The 14841-nt window shown below is 41.9% G+C and overlaps 1 protein-coding gene across 1 annotated transcript; it reads left to right on the forward strand.

The window, feature by feature from the left end:
* The first annotated feature begins 998 nt into the window (after positions 1–998).
* On the forward strand, positions 999–14573 carry LOC133025238 (phosphoribosyl pyrophosphate synthase-associated protein 1-like). Its single transcript, XM_061092160.1, has 10 exons — positions 999–1515; positions 5169–5221; positions 7160–7226; positions 8335–8507; positions 9364–9479; positions 9619–9674; positions 9865–10010; positions 12258–12328; positions 13103–13249; positions 14099–14573. Exons 1-10 carry the CDS (start codon positions 1361–1363, stop codon positions 14255–14257), a joined length of 1143 nt encoding a protein of 380 aa, XP_060948143.1. The 5' UTR covers positions 999–1360; the 3' UTR covers positions 14258–14573.
* The last annotated feature ends 268 nt before the right edge of the window (positions 14574–14841 follow it).

Below are 14841 nucleotides of genomic sequence, written 5' to 3' on the forward strand. Positions count from 1 at the left end.
CCTAATAAAGCCAGTTGCTTTATGAAACGGTGACTATTTTATTACAGATTATGATTTAAAAAACTGTAAAGGGACACAACTGAAAACACGTCCCTAACATCCGCTGTCGGCCACTAACATCAACTGATGGCAGGCATTATTTAGTGCAGTAGAACATACAAGGGACATTCTTATTTTGTCCTATGTTCTGAAGTGGGACAGTGTTTAGTTTAAAAAGGCATAGAGCGAGGTAATGATTTCTGATCTACTGAGCAGCCACATGACTTTCATAGTGCTGCCATACAAGCCAGCAGCCAGTCAGATTTACCTTTAGCCTCAGCGTGCCCTCAAGTTCGGCCTGTTGTGTGATTTCAAGGACAAAACACTTAATGACGCTAAGTTGCACAGCTGAAGTTATGTCCTTAACATCCGCTGGTGGCCGCTAACACCTGCTAACATCTACTGGTAGTTGGCAATCTAAATCGTGCAGAAGACCTTCAAGAGTACACAATTTAATCACCATCTTGTCCTATATTCTAAAAAAATATATATGTAAAAATAGTATTTCCTCGGTGTAGTGCATTATTTTTTATTTGCAAATTCTCATGTCATGTCTAACTGCCTGAAGCTTAAGACCTTGTGTTGTGAAACTCAGGAAAGTGAATTGCCACGTTAATTTGGTTTAAGATTATGACAAACAAATCCCACACACTGATGGGCAATGACAATTTTTTGGGAACCCCCTTCAATTCTAAAATAATCTTTTGAAGAATACAATGATATATGTCGCACCCCCCCTGTCCCTTTCTCCGCGGGTCCCCAAAGTCCCTCGAGACGCCCCTGCTGTGGGGCAGACAAAACAAACGAGATTCGCCACGTTTTTTTGGTCACTGCGCTTAAAGATCACGTCATACGACTCCCGCGCACTGATTGGTCAGAGGGCTATCTCTCACGCCCCTCTTGCCTTGACGTGCTCTCTGATTGGCTGCTCTACACGTCACTCTCTCATCCCCAATGACCGTGTGGCTGGTGGCGTGTTTTCTCCTCGCCTCGGTAAAGTTCTGCAGCGGCCACAGTTTGAATCTTCGCAGCGGCCTCACTCGACCTCCAGCGACAGGAACCACGCCGCGGTGTTACAGACTGAGTTCCCCGGAGCTGGAGCACGTTTCGGCGGCTTGTGTCGTCGCGGCCGGCAAGTGGGAAGCTGCTCGCTGACCCGCTAACAACCGGAGCTGCTCCCTCGTTGCCAGGCGGAGCAGCGTGAGCTTCCTTTGTCGTTTGAAAACAGTGGTTCCTCCTCTCGGGTGGTAACAGGCCATCTTTACTGTCGGTGTAGTGGGGTCGCACCCAGACAAACACACCAGCATCGAGTTGGAGGAACATGCCCATTAGGCGGGTCGGGGGTCACAGGTCGCTCGTCTCTCTCACCCCTAAACTGTCGTACGGTTTCAAGATGAACGTGTCAAGAAGTGGATACCGTGTGTTCTCCGCTAACTCCAGCCCCGCCTGCACAGAGCTGGCCAAGAAGATCACAGAGTGAGTGTGGATTTAAAGCATCTCCTTTAAACAGACCTGGGATCTGAGGATAGAGAGACTATACCTGACTGCACATCTGGGCTCAGAGCTGCAGAGGTTGTGTAGTGTGTTTAAATAGGATAGTTCACCCAAAAATAGAAATTAATTTATCTACTCAGCACTATGCAAATGGAGGGGTGGCTGAAGTGTGTGAGTCAACAAAACACCTGCTGAGTTTCAGAGGTAAACAGCGTTGCAGCCAAATCCAATTCAATTGAAGTAAACGTGACCACTTATTCAAACACTTTAAAACATAGAATGCGTCCAGACTGCTCCTGTGCTGTCCTCCCAGTATATGTAAGCCCTGACGTTCAAAAGCAACTCGAAACAAATTCATTTATCATTGAGTCGAATTTGAAAGTCGGGGATTACAGACACAGGAAGAGTCTGGAGGCATTCTATGTTTTTTTCTCTGTTATTTTCTGTTTGAGAAATCGGTCGCCATTTACTTAAATTGTTTTGGATTTGTCTGCAACGCTGTTTACCCCTGAGGCTCCAAAACGTGTTTTGTGTACCTCAAACACTTCACCCACTCCTCCCACGGTGTAGTTGTGAGAAGATAAGTGAATTTAACTTTTTGTGTGAACTATCACTTTAATGCTGTGCAGCCATACTATTCAAACACAGTCAATCCTTACTAGGACTTTGTTTTGACTTTCCTTTTAGTAGTCGACAGCCTTTAAACAGAGCCTTATCCCTCAACCATGAACTATTCATGCCTTTCCCTAAACAAAACCACAGTTCACCTCTTACCACTCAGAAGACCTCAGAAATGCGGTCCCCATGAGGTCTACTGGTCCTGACAAGTTCAGTGTTTATGCTGGATAAGATCCTAAAAAAAAGTTCAATAAACGAGTACACGCACACACAGAGGTTTGTGCATCTATCCTATTTAGGACTTTGCATTGACTTCCATTCAAACGCAACTAAACCCTTATCCATAACCTTGCCCTAAACCATAACATAGACTAATACCTTAACCTGACCTTAAAACATGCCTTCACCTTCAAATTGAATGGGTATACGCTTAATGACGAGGTCAGTGTTTCCACTGGAACAGGTCCTAAAGGGGTAACCAGAACGAGCAGACATACACAGTTCATGGTTTAGAAATCACGGTGAATTGAGTCATGGCACTGACACCATCACCCTTTCCGCATGACAATGGTGAAATGGCACAAAAAACATGAACCCCCCCATCAGTGTAGACGAAGAAGATTCACACTCGAGAAACTTGTGCAGTCAAAAGACAATTCTCTCCACCCTCAAAAAACATCACTTAAAATCCTCTTCAGAGCTGTTTTCTCAGCAAAGTGTCTTTGAGCATTGTTAACAGTGTCGCTCTTCAACAGGTTTAACAATAACAGGTAGCGTCTGTTTAAATGACAGAATATGCCTCAGCAATACAAGAAAAACCTTTTCCTCTAAGAGTTCATGTGGTCGAATTGCAAAACAGTTTGTTTATTTGTGGTATTTGACTACATGGACACTGCACTTCTCTCTCTTCACTTGCAGCTACAACTAAGATTAACACAGACAAGACCTGTTCTCATTACCTCACAGGTGTTTGTAAAAACTGGCACAGTTTCCATGGGCTGGTCTGATTGTGTGTTGTTTAGGGCGGAGCTAAATACCTGCTACTCTCAGTTGTCCGTGCAGTCTTTCACATTCTTCTTGGATTGTGTCACATCTACAAATAATCAGTTTCTTCACCTACTCATTCTAAATGTAACTATTGAGGATAGTCTATTGTTTGTATTGACTCATAAATCATAGCTTTAAACCAAATGGCTGCAGTTTGTCCCTTTTTTGGAGTCAGTCTATCGTTTGATGGTGTAGCTGCTGTTTTCATTTACTTTCACAACCTGTTAATAATTTGAATTTATTCTGTTATTTCTGTAATTTATTTTCTCTGTTTGACACTTAAGTTAAAAAGAGAATTGAGTGAGCCACGTGTTGAGGCATTGCAAGGATCCCTTGCTTTAAATTAAGGGATCATCATTACCTTTAAAACTGTCACTGTAGATTACCAACAGACTGCTCAGCATTATACAGCGAGGATGAAAGATTAGTTTTATTTGATTATGACAAAACCCCCCTTTTTTTTCTTCCGGGTGTTCGTGAGGGAGATTCAAAGGAGCTGCCAGTGAGAATCATTCTGATGAGAGGAGCATACCGCACAGGCATCGCTCTGTCTATGAACCAATCAGAGCAGAGATACTGTACACTGGAGTGTTACTATGTATGTTGTTATTTTTTTAATTAGCAGTGATTCACGTGGTGTAAAGAAGGGCGTTGATTCAGTTTGGTTAAAAAACAAGTTTCACCGAGTATGATGCACAAGTTGCCTTGCCCACCCAATGACAAGGAGCTTAAGTTCCTCAGTTTTCATTGTTTGGCAAAATTGAAAAACTTCATAAAGGAGAGAGTATGTTGTTGGTCTGGAGCACAGTGGCGTTTTCTTCTGGAGCAAAGGTTGACATGAGCACACAGAACATGCAAATGAAAACTGTGCTGAGTATTTACGCATTATATTGCATGGGCTGTGTGTAAATACAGCTGTCACGTTTTTACAAGGATGTAATTATTCGCTAAATGTGATGAATACGTTTACAAGGCTGCCAACAGATCGCCTTTGCAACATTCGAGCAGATTTTCCGTGTTAGATAAATGACTCCAAGAGGAGAATTAATGCTTTATGTGCAGGTCAGGTCTCGTATTTGTTTTTTCTACTTCCACAGTCATAATAGCTGATGGCAGAATGTCAAATATTGGAACAAGGCTGGGGCTGAGTGCAGTAAACACTAGGGTGAGGCTCCAGTGACCCAGTGGGATCAGTGCAGACTGAACTGACTGGCGGAGCCTCTCTGTGTCACCACACTAAGTCCTCTCTTATCTGCAGTGCTGCTTAAAGAGCCACCAAGTTCCTTCCTTATAACTGACTCTGTTGTGGAACTGGTTTTCAAAATCAATAGCTTAATTTTCGGCCCAAAGCTCTTTGGCATTTATTAGGCCTGGGCTTGTTCAAAAGTTTTATATGACGCATAACAGTAAATTAATTTCAGGTTAGCGTGTGTTTGTGCCAAGTGCAATTTTATTGGATTTCCTTCTTTGTAGCTGGTAACTGATTAATAATCGTGCAGTCACAACACTGAACGTAACAGAGCATAACATTGTGGGCTTCTCTTAAGGCTGCCGTGTTTTGGTTTCTTTCTTTTGCATAATAGCTTCTGATAATAAGTCACCTTGCCAGTCACTTTTATTGTGCTGCTTATAGTCAGAGGAATGTCTTCAGCATCCTAAAGTTCTCAAAGTGAGTCCTGAAAATGTATTGCCCCCCCCCCTGCCTGATACATGAATCTTGTTTTTTTTTGGTCACAGTTTGAAAAGTTGTATGATGACTATGTTGATATTGAGTAAACATATATATTTTTTATAATAATTGCATAATTTGTTGGTTGCATACCCCAGAACCCAAGGCAATATCTTCAAATTATTTTTTTTCTCAGACAAACTGTTTCCAATAGTATACAACAGGGAAAAGCAACTGATGTCAATTGATGAGCTGTTTTTAACACCTAACACTGTACTGTTGTTTTTATTTTTGATTCCAGACGCTTGGGTGTGGAATTGGGCAAGTCGGTGGTTTATCAAGAGTCAAATACAGGTAAGACTGTAAAATGTCCTCAGTCCCTGATTTCAACTGTGAACGTCAAATGTCCTGTGCAGACCTGGCTCTGTCGTCTGTCCTGAATGATCTGATCACAACCGGACAGCTCTTAAGGCCAATTTATGCCTCTCCGTTTCTTCTATTACGGACAGATAAGACCGCCCTATCCGTCGTGAAACGCCCTCTCCGAATGCTTCGTACAGCTTTTCGTACACGTCTGATTTTTCTAACTATCCGTCTTCATGTTTGAGACCCGACGGACCGCTCTTGGCTGTGATTGGTCCGCGAACGACATCATTTCCGTATGACGTCGTTTCCGTATTTCCGGACCTCAAACTTCCTGTTTACTTCCTGTTTACTTCCATGTAGCATCAAACCCAAACACAACTATGATTCTACGATTAATGTGACGTGTGTGTTAAGCCAGCGGAGTTGTCCGGCTGACGGTGGCTCGTTCGAGCACTGAGGGCATGTGTGCACGGTCACATACGGTTATAACGAGCTTTCAAAACGGCGCTAGCAGGCTAGGCTAGCGGGCTAGGCTAGCCACCATGCTAACTGCGGTGGTAACAGTGCAAGAACCCGCCGTCACGACTTTAATTCCACTTCTATCATGACACTGTTTCTATAATACCATCAGGTTAGAAGCAAACACTGGATAGTAGTAGTGTGTGTTTCGGGAGTCCCTGCTGACTGTGTGTGGAAGCTGGGGGGAGCTAGGTCCGTGTAGCTTCTAGCTACATGTAGCCTCAAGCAGATTCAAGCTGTGGAATCAGCAACACAGTTCGGAAACAAGACCGGGGAACCGCTGCGCTAAGAAACTATAACATCAGCATCTTGACACGCTGGGTGTCACTTTATTTAGTTCTGTTAGTTGCCATGGTTCAGTGTGTGGGACGCAAGCTAACATGTCAACAGAGACACGTGGACTTCTTCTTCCCAAATGGGGTAGGCTTCTCTGAGCTCGTCTTCCGTTGCGCCACCTATGGGTTTGGCGGTGAATTTTTTCCGGACGAAGACTGACGGAGAAGTAAAAATCAAAAAGAGTTTTTGCCCCCTGCTGAGAACTCTCCGAGAAACGGACACGTAGTAGTATATAAGAGCCTTTAGAAAACAAGTGAACACAAACCCAAGACACAGTGAAGACACGTTCAGAAATGCATCTTAAACTACGTTGAAGAACCGCCTACTCAGTTGACGTCATCTGACCCTCTACAGTTTCATTTGAACCAAAGTATTTTTTATACTTCTCAGTGTTTGCCATGCATTGCTTAATTTTTTTATCAGAAACCGAAAGTAAACAAATATTTCTTCTCTCGCTGTGAACTCCTCCGATGGATTTTTTGGCCAGCATTGGTGGAATTAAGGATTGTTACGTTAGTCCCCTCTTCTCAGCTAATATTTCAGTAAAGTGGCTCGCACACACAAACAAGCGCACCGCAGACACACACAACGTTATCCGCGAGAGGCAGGACACCATATTTAGATATCGTAGTTTTTTTACAATTGTTACTGGTATGAAACCGTGGCGTTATGAAACCGTGGTTTCATGGAATCAGTTAATCCTGACATCCCTAGTCCTGCACATGGATTTTCTCCGCCCCTCTCTCTCTCTCACTGACACACACACATTGACAACCCATCTGTATAGTGGGACTAGCTAAAAACAGCATAATCTGGTACTTGTGAAGAACATACCATACAAGTTTATTTAAATATAAAGTGATGAAGTTAGATCTGATCACCAGTGGTCACCAGAGACACACACACTAAGACGCATTCTAAAGCCAGGTGTCAACTTGGAGCTGTCTACTTGTGATCAGATCTCTCAAGAGTCGAGACAAATGTTGATACCTTAGACAAGCTGATGTTTAAGTGTCCTCTCACTTGACTTTGCTCTTAAACATACAATGATTTTGTGTTTGTTTTTTTCAGAGACAAGAGTTGATGTGAAAGAGTCTGTACGTGGACAAGACATCTTTATCATTCAGACCATTCCCAGGTGAGGCTAAAGGATGCTTGTGATGCCTTTTAACATTTACCTATGACCAAAGAATGCCCTCACATTAAAGCACATGTTGAATTATAATGTTTGTTTTATCATCATCAGCCTGGTTTCAAACAGGAGCATGCAGCTGTTTTTTAGCAGAAAAATATTAACTCACTATAAACCTGCCGGGCACAAAACGTTTGCAGCCTGATAGCAAGGACAGTGAGAACTCTAAGAAAACAGAGACTGGTATTTACCTCAAGAGTTGATAGAGAGTAAAGAAGATAAGATATCCTGAATATTAGACCTAAGTTGTAAGGTTTTTATTATTTTTCGGCTTCCTATCTTAGTTTTACACAACTAAAGTGTCGGTGTCTTTCTTGAAAATTAACTGAACCAGAATGCGGTTTTTGACCAGTTTTTCAATATCCACTCAAGCTTGTGTTCACATGACTTAAGAGCCTGTGACACAACAGAGCTAGCTCACTCTAAGTTCTCTGTAGTTGTGCCAATGTGTCATTACTGCGCTGTTTACTGAGACAAGTCAAAACATCTCTCCTTTAAGTGCTGGGAGTATTTTTTATTTCACTGTATAAAATCTTTGTGCATTCACTTAACTGTAAGCGTAGAGTCCAAATGTATTTAACTAGAACCGGGAAGGCAACACTAACTCTGGCCGTCAGCCTTGTTCATCAATTATTTGCGACGGCCGAGAGAAGCATGCTCTGAAAGATGCCAGAGGTCACATCACATTTCTGAGTTTCCTCTACTGAGTGTGAGCCGATCCAGCAGGTCACTCACCTGCCTGTGTGGTACCATCTCTGATTTCAACAAGCTGTTAGAGCCAAAATGGCTACACACAGTGTCTAGTTACACTCACAACAGCACTGCACCTTTCTGAAGTATTGAAACTGTGCCTTCTTCAAAATAACAAGATTCCTCTTGGTTTGGTGCTCGAAGGAAAAAACGGTGCCGATAAACCAGAGTAAACAAAAGTAGAAAAAAAACCTATTGACTTTACTTGCAGTGGTTTATGCAAAGATAGTCTTGAAAATGAATGCTGTGGTTTTGTGGGTTATGATTTCTAATTCAGTCTTGACTTGAACGTGTTGTTTTTCAGAGATGTCAACACGGCCATCATGGAGCTGCTGGTCATGGCTTACGCCCTGAAGACGAACTGTGCCAAGAACATCATCGGGGTCCTCCCTTACTTTCCTTACAGCAAGCAGTGCAAAATGAGGAAGAGAGGATCCATCGTCTGCAAGCTGCTCACATCCATGTTGGCTAAAGCTGGTATGGACTGCATGTTAAAAACACACTCCCGCTTACTACACATACCATTGTACAAATAAACACTTATTTATAAAACACGTCATGTTTATTAATGCATAAATTAAAACAGCTTCAGGTCAGGTGGTACATTCTGAGTTTTGACTTGTTTGTTAACAATCAAAGATGGATTGTACAATAGCTAGTTTAGATCAGCATATGGGATATTGTGAGAGAGACAAAATGACAATAGATTGACTGCTTCTCTAATCCAGGTATCTAAATATGGCTGTTGATCTTAAAATGTTAAAAACTAAAGAGAAAGATACCATTTTGCTGTTTGAAAGTAATGAGAGTAGTGGTGCTAATACTGAAGAATCGTCTATATTTTATGTAATTTGATTTATTTATAGATATTGATGCCTTGTTGGAATTTACCTTATTGAGGATCATTGTTGTTGCCTTCATGTACAAAAAGAGACACGTCCGTATCAAACAATGTAACTGTCAAAGTCTGCCGCATCTTTCCATGGGTCCTTTGCAGGGGCATGGTTGTTGAGCAATACATCCACTAGAGCACAGAGTTAAGAATTTCTGACAACAACAAACATGGGGACAGTGGTGGAGCCGGTCATGATAATGTAAATATAATGAAAGAGGCAAAAGTGTCTATTTTTAGACGCCTGCAGTTTGAAATTCTCCTCAAAATGTTCCTCATCTCTACTGCTCGTTATCTAGCTCTCATTCAGAGGAAATTAATGCAGATTACGGACAGAAGGCGTCAATTTCCATACACGTGTCAAGTATGCATAACAGTGGGGATTTCATGACCGTTCTGAAACCGCACCAGCTCATGTTGCATATGTCTGTGTGACTGCAGGGCTAACTCACATCATCACCATGGACCTCCACCAGAAAGAAATCCAAGGCTTCTTCAGTTTCCCTGTTGACAACCTAAGAGCTTCACCTTTCCTCATCCAGTACATCCAGGAAGAGGTGAGGATACATTACACTGACTGTACACATGATGTGCCTTTCGTCACAGAAGTGCAAATGTTTGATTAAAGTTTGAACTAACTCTATTTCTATAATGATCAAATGTTTTAATAATTCAAATAATGTTTGATTTCCTCAGATCCCAGACTACAGAAATGCCATAATTGTTGCAAAATCCCCTTCAGCTGCCAAGAGGTAAGAAGAGAAGATCACTGAAGTTACAATGGATTGTTTCATTCATGTCTCGCCCTTACTGCACTTGTCTTTTTCTGCTTTGTGGGTATATTTAAGCTTCTTTGCAGACTTCTATCTGCTCCCTCTTGCCTACGTAGCTGTTTGCAAGTGTCATCTAACAGTTGGGTGTCCATGTGTTTGTTTTCCTCAGAGCTCAGTCCTACGCCGAGAGGCTGCGCCTTGGCCTGGCTGTGATGCACGGAGAGGCCAATCACTCCGAGTCGGACATGGCCGACGGGCGACACTCTCCCCCCTTGTCCCGCACCACTACTGGACACACTGGCCTAGAGCTACCATGTAAGACACACAACAAAACAATGTGTCTGCTCGACCATATCTGTCTCCTCTTGTTGTGTCTTTGCGTTTCTGTAACCTTTAAAGATGTATTTCCTTCCTCATCTCATCTTGTCTGCTCTCTTTAGCTGAACTTACCATCCACTCCTCCCTTGGGATTTAGAACCTCCTCTTCAGAAAGTGATGACAAGTTTTCTTTGTTCACCAATCAGGGCTTTGTCATTTTTTTGTCTGTTTGTCATATGTCTAAATTAACCTTTTAATGTTTTGTACCATCCTATCTTTTTGACCACAGCAAGCAGCAAACAGCAGGTCCTATTTCCTGGGATAGAGCTCCCAAGTATGATGATGAGGATGATGCTTGAATCCATTCCTTCTTTACTGTTGATTGTTTACTCCTCTCTGCATGGAATGACAAAATGAGTCACTGAGGGTTTCTGGAAACACAGGAAGTACAGTGTCAATGGACCTATAAGAGGTGTCAACTTCTATGTCACCTAGAGGGAACCCCAACAAACTCAAAAAACAAAGGGATTTAATGAATTTTCCAATTTGCAAAAAGATGGGGGACCTATCGGGGGTGACTGTTGCCCTTCAACCAGTGTCAGCAGTGACCAGTCGAGGCATTTCTTATAACTTCTGTCTGACTCTGAATGATATTTATTTTCCTGTGGGATAATTTTCCTTTTACAATTGCTACCTATAAGTGTTGCATTGAAAATGGCCACAGCACAATATACTCAGAGGTTCAGTCGTGTCTGTAGTTCAGCAAAGCAGAGTCTACACAGAGTCCACAATTGCACAGAGTCCGAAAGCAGCAAACCAAGTTGTGGATTCTTGCTAGAGCTGAATAAAAGCTGTGTTTTGATATTGATGATTAACTTCACACACTGGCCCTAGCTTACTGCTGAGGCTTTTAAATCGTCTAGGAAATGCATATATTTCCAGATGTTCTCTCAGCCAGAACTTTATCTGTTCAGCAGCAGAGATGCAAGCGCAAGAATCAAACTGGGAACCTTTGTTCTAACAGAAAAGGAAATGAAACACGTGGAGCCTTATCTGTTCCGGGTCTGTCCACCACAGTTTCTCTTTCGAAGACCCACAGTGTCTTACTGGGTTTGCTCTTTTTAATGCCTCTTCACTGTCTACGTGCAGTGGGCATTATGTTTTTGTGTTGTCCATCCATCCATCCGATTCTTGTGAACACATTATCCCAAGAATGCCTTGGGGAATTTCTTCAAATATGGTACGCGTGTTCAGTTTGACTCCAGGATGAACTGATTCGATTTGGGTGGTCAAAGGTCAACGTTATAGTGGCCTATAGTGGCCAAACATTTTGAGTAAACCTTCTGGGGATTTCTGTTTTGAACGGTTGTCACTTGGAAGATGAACTAACCCTTAAACGGATAGTTGGTCAAAAATGGAAGTTCATTCATCTACTCACCCCTCAATTGGCATAGTGGTGAGTGTTAATGAGTGAATTTAAATTGTCCCTGATAGTTTTTGAAAGCCCTCAGTGTCTTATCCGCTCAGTTGAAATGATTTTGGTTCTTGTGAAATGAATTTTTATTCCTGGAGTGAGAAATGGACATTATGACTTCCGCCCTTGTGCCTTTTTACCCAGTAGATACATGAAAGATATAATTGAATAGAAATGATCTTTTGATGAATTTGGAGACTGATCTTTTGAATGAGCCTTGTTTGGCAGGAGTTTTTCGACATGGGGACCCTACAAGTCAGATGTGGTGGGTTCTAGACATGGATTGACTATTCTTTGAAATCCTTAAAGATCATTTTACTTTTTAAAATGAAAATTTGTTTAAATGCGGCAAACTAGATTAGCTCCAAGGTTCTGTAAACAGCTCCTACGCGTGTTTTAATTTCTTAAAAACTGCATTTCTTAGATTTTAAACAATGGTCGATCCTGGTCTGTGGTTTTGAAAAGGCTCAGTTCTACACCCACTCGTTCATCTAGCACTTCACTGAGACATGCAACTGCACAGTTGAAACTCAAACTTATGTTTTTGAAGTTGCACTGAGTTCAACGGTTTCCGCTCATTGGATTGGTGCTGTGGTAGCTGGAAACGTGTTGGTGTCCGACCTGTCTTGCATGATGTTTTTAAATCAATGATCTTCTCACCAATCCCCCAAACATTACCTCCCCTCAAGAATGGGCTCCTTCTTTGAGGGCTGCAGGACAGACCTCACTTGCTGTCCTGAAATGATTGTTCCTTCGTCTGTGTCTTTCAGTGATGATGGCTAAAGAGAAGCCGCCAATCACTGTCGTTGGAGATGTAGGAGGAAGGATCGCCATCATCGTTGTAAGACCTCAAGCTTTTATGTTTCTTTTAATCAAGTGATAAATCTGTTGACTCTACTAAATGCAGGACCTCAAAAAAACGTTGTGATGGAAAGAGACAGGGTGAAGACTAGCTTTGATTATTGAGTTATCTACAGCCTTTTTTGGACACAAACTCAGGAAGGTGTTTGGACAATTAAGTCCAGACATTCACCAGTCTTAACCTTTCACACATGAAGAATGCAGCAGGAGATTGTCCAGGTCAGGCCCGTTCCTGCTAACATGGGTTCACTCGGATGTTCTTACTTGGGGCCTGGCAGAAAAATTTTGGACAATGTCCCCACCAACTTTCGTAAGACATTTGCATTCTCACATCCAGCCCCTGGGGATAATTTCAGTTGAATGTGAAAGTAGCACATGTCATAAGAGTGAAGCTGTCACAAGGTTGCTGAGATGTTGCATTAAAAATATACCAAATCATGTCTATATGGACTAAATGTACAAATATCATTTTGTTCACAAGAAATCTTCACAGGGAGTCTCAAGCTTAAGAGTTTTCTCTTGTGGATTTATGACCGCTTGTTCCTCATGCAGCTGTTTATTAGTTACATCAGAGGTTCAGAGAGTTCATTGTTGCTAAATACGGTTGTCACCAGATCTCAGCGCATGGCAAGGTCACAGAAAAAAGTGTCTGAAATATTCAACGTTGAACGTAGTTTGTTCTTAAAGAGTTTTCAAAACAATCCAAGTAAATGTTGCCACTGTTTAATCCAAAATCCTGCACTCCCTCTCTCAGGATGACATTATCGATGATGTGGAGGACTTTGTTGCAGCAGCAGAGATCCTGAAGGAGAGGGGAGCCTACAAGATCTACATCATGGCCACACACGGCCTCCTGTCTGCGGATGCACCACGACTCATAGAGGAGTCTGCAATTGATGAGGTAAAATAATCAATAGTGGATTGTGTGTCATCTCGTCTTCTGTTACTGACGTAAACATTCAACGGTACATGTCAAATTGTAGGTTTAAGATGTTTAATCTCAATAAAGCTGACAAGGAACTACTAAACTAATCTTATCGGTTAATTAAAAAAATATATACCTGAAAATAAGAGGCTGAAAACAACAGTAGAAGAAACTATAATGCAATTTCTTCTCAACACAGCACATGAAAGCATTTTACCTTACACCTTCGACTTGGTTTGTATTTCTATCATTTCTGAAACATAGAATAGTGCCAGTCGTTTTGTGATGTATACTTCTGAATTTATTTTAAACAAGCACTTGTTTTATAGATTATCTTCAAGCATAGATCTATGCTTCAGGGAGGTACAGAGCTTGAGAGAGCTTGGATCCATGACCTAAAAAAACACTGCACATGACACAATCAAGTGTTTTTTCTCCTGATGACACCTGAACTGTGTGACATCCTGTTTACATATGCATTGGCCTTTGTCAATCTTTTATTATGAATAGCAAGAATAACACATTTTCTGTCATTCCATGTAAGTGGTAAGATGCAGTATGAAAACTGTTATATCTTTACGGTTCTTAGTTTGAGGTATATATTTATTTATTTGATAACATTTTATACAGAGTGCATGCTGCACCTATTCTCATGTTCCTGTGTTTCAGCTCACACAGCTCCACCAATCAAATGCTCATGAGTTAAAGATATATACATTTTCCGAACCTGGAGTACAAACGAAGATCCTTAGCTGGTTTAAAAAATCTGCCTATTTCATCTTGAGACCTGAAACTGAATCTAGCACTGTTGTGTTGCGCCTCCAGGTGGTGGTGACCAACACTGTTCCTCATGAGGTTCAGAAGCTGCAGTGTCCAAAAATCAAAACCGTGGATGTCAGTATGATCCTGGCCGAGGCCATCCGCCGCATCCACAACGGAGAGTCCATGGCTTATCTGTTCCGCAACATCGCTGTGGACGACTGAGGCAACACACACACATTTACATTCCTGTACTCACAAAAAAAAACACATTACCAAGCACACACACGCGCACACACAAGGACCAAGTATTCCCGCTCTGTTTTAAACTGTTGTGCTTGTTTTGGTGATAAACATGCAGACAGGATTTGTCTGTATTTACTGCATGTTACATATGAAGCAACTGAAACACTGTTTCCTCTGTGTCACATAGTGGAATTGTACCAACAAAACACACTGTTTCACTTCACTAGTATATGCTTCCAACCATCTGCAGGCACATAATGTATCATGGCAAATAAAACTCTTCTTGGGTGAGAAAGCTTCTCTCGTTTGTTTTCACCCTGTTGGTTTTAAATGGCAAACTCTCGGTTAGAGTTGAGTGGGTAACAGCAGCACAGCTGGTGTTCTCATGAACGAGCAATGGAAGTAAGTCAGATATTTAACGGTTTTACACTGGAGCCAAAACTTTCAGTAGCAGTTTCAGTCACAGCCGAGGCCGCCTGCTTCATGAAGCATGTCAGAGCAAGAAAACTCTTTTCACATTATTTAGCTGCAGCTAGAAGAAAATGCTCATTAAGCTGTGGCAG

Source organism: Limanda limanda, chromosome 2, assembly GCF_963576545.1.
Source record: "Limanda limanda chromosome 2, fLimLim1.1, whole genome shotgun sequence".
Taxonomy (NCBI): domain Eukaryota; kingdom Metazoa; phylum Chordata; class Actinopteri; order Pleuronectiformes; family Pleuronectidae; genus Limanda; species Limanda limanda.

Coding starts and splice junctions, on each gene's coding strand:
- LOC133025238 (XM_061092160.1), top strand. CDS start 1,361: ATGCCCATTAGGCGGGTCGGGGGTCACAGGTCGCTCGTCTCTCTCACC. Junction 5,222..7,159: donor TTATCAAGAGTCAAATACAG/GTAAGACTGTAA, acceptor TGTTTTTTTCAG/AGACAAGAGTTGATGTGAAA. Junction 13,250..14,098: donor AGGAGTCTGCAATTGATGAG/GTAAAATAATCA, acceptor TTGCGCCTCCAG/GTGGTGGTGACCAACACTGT.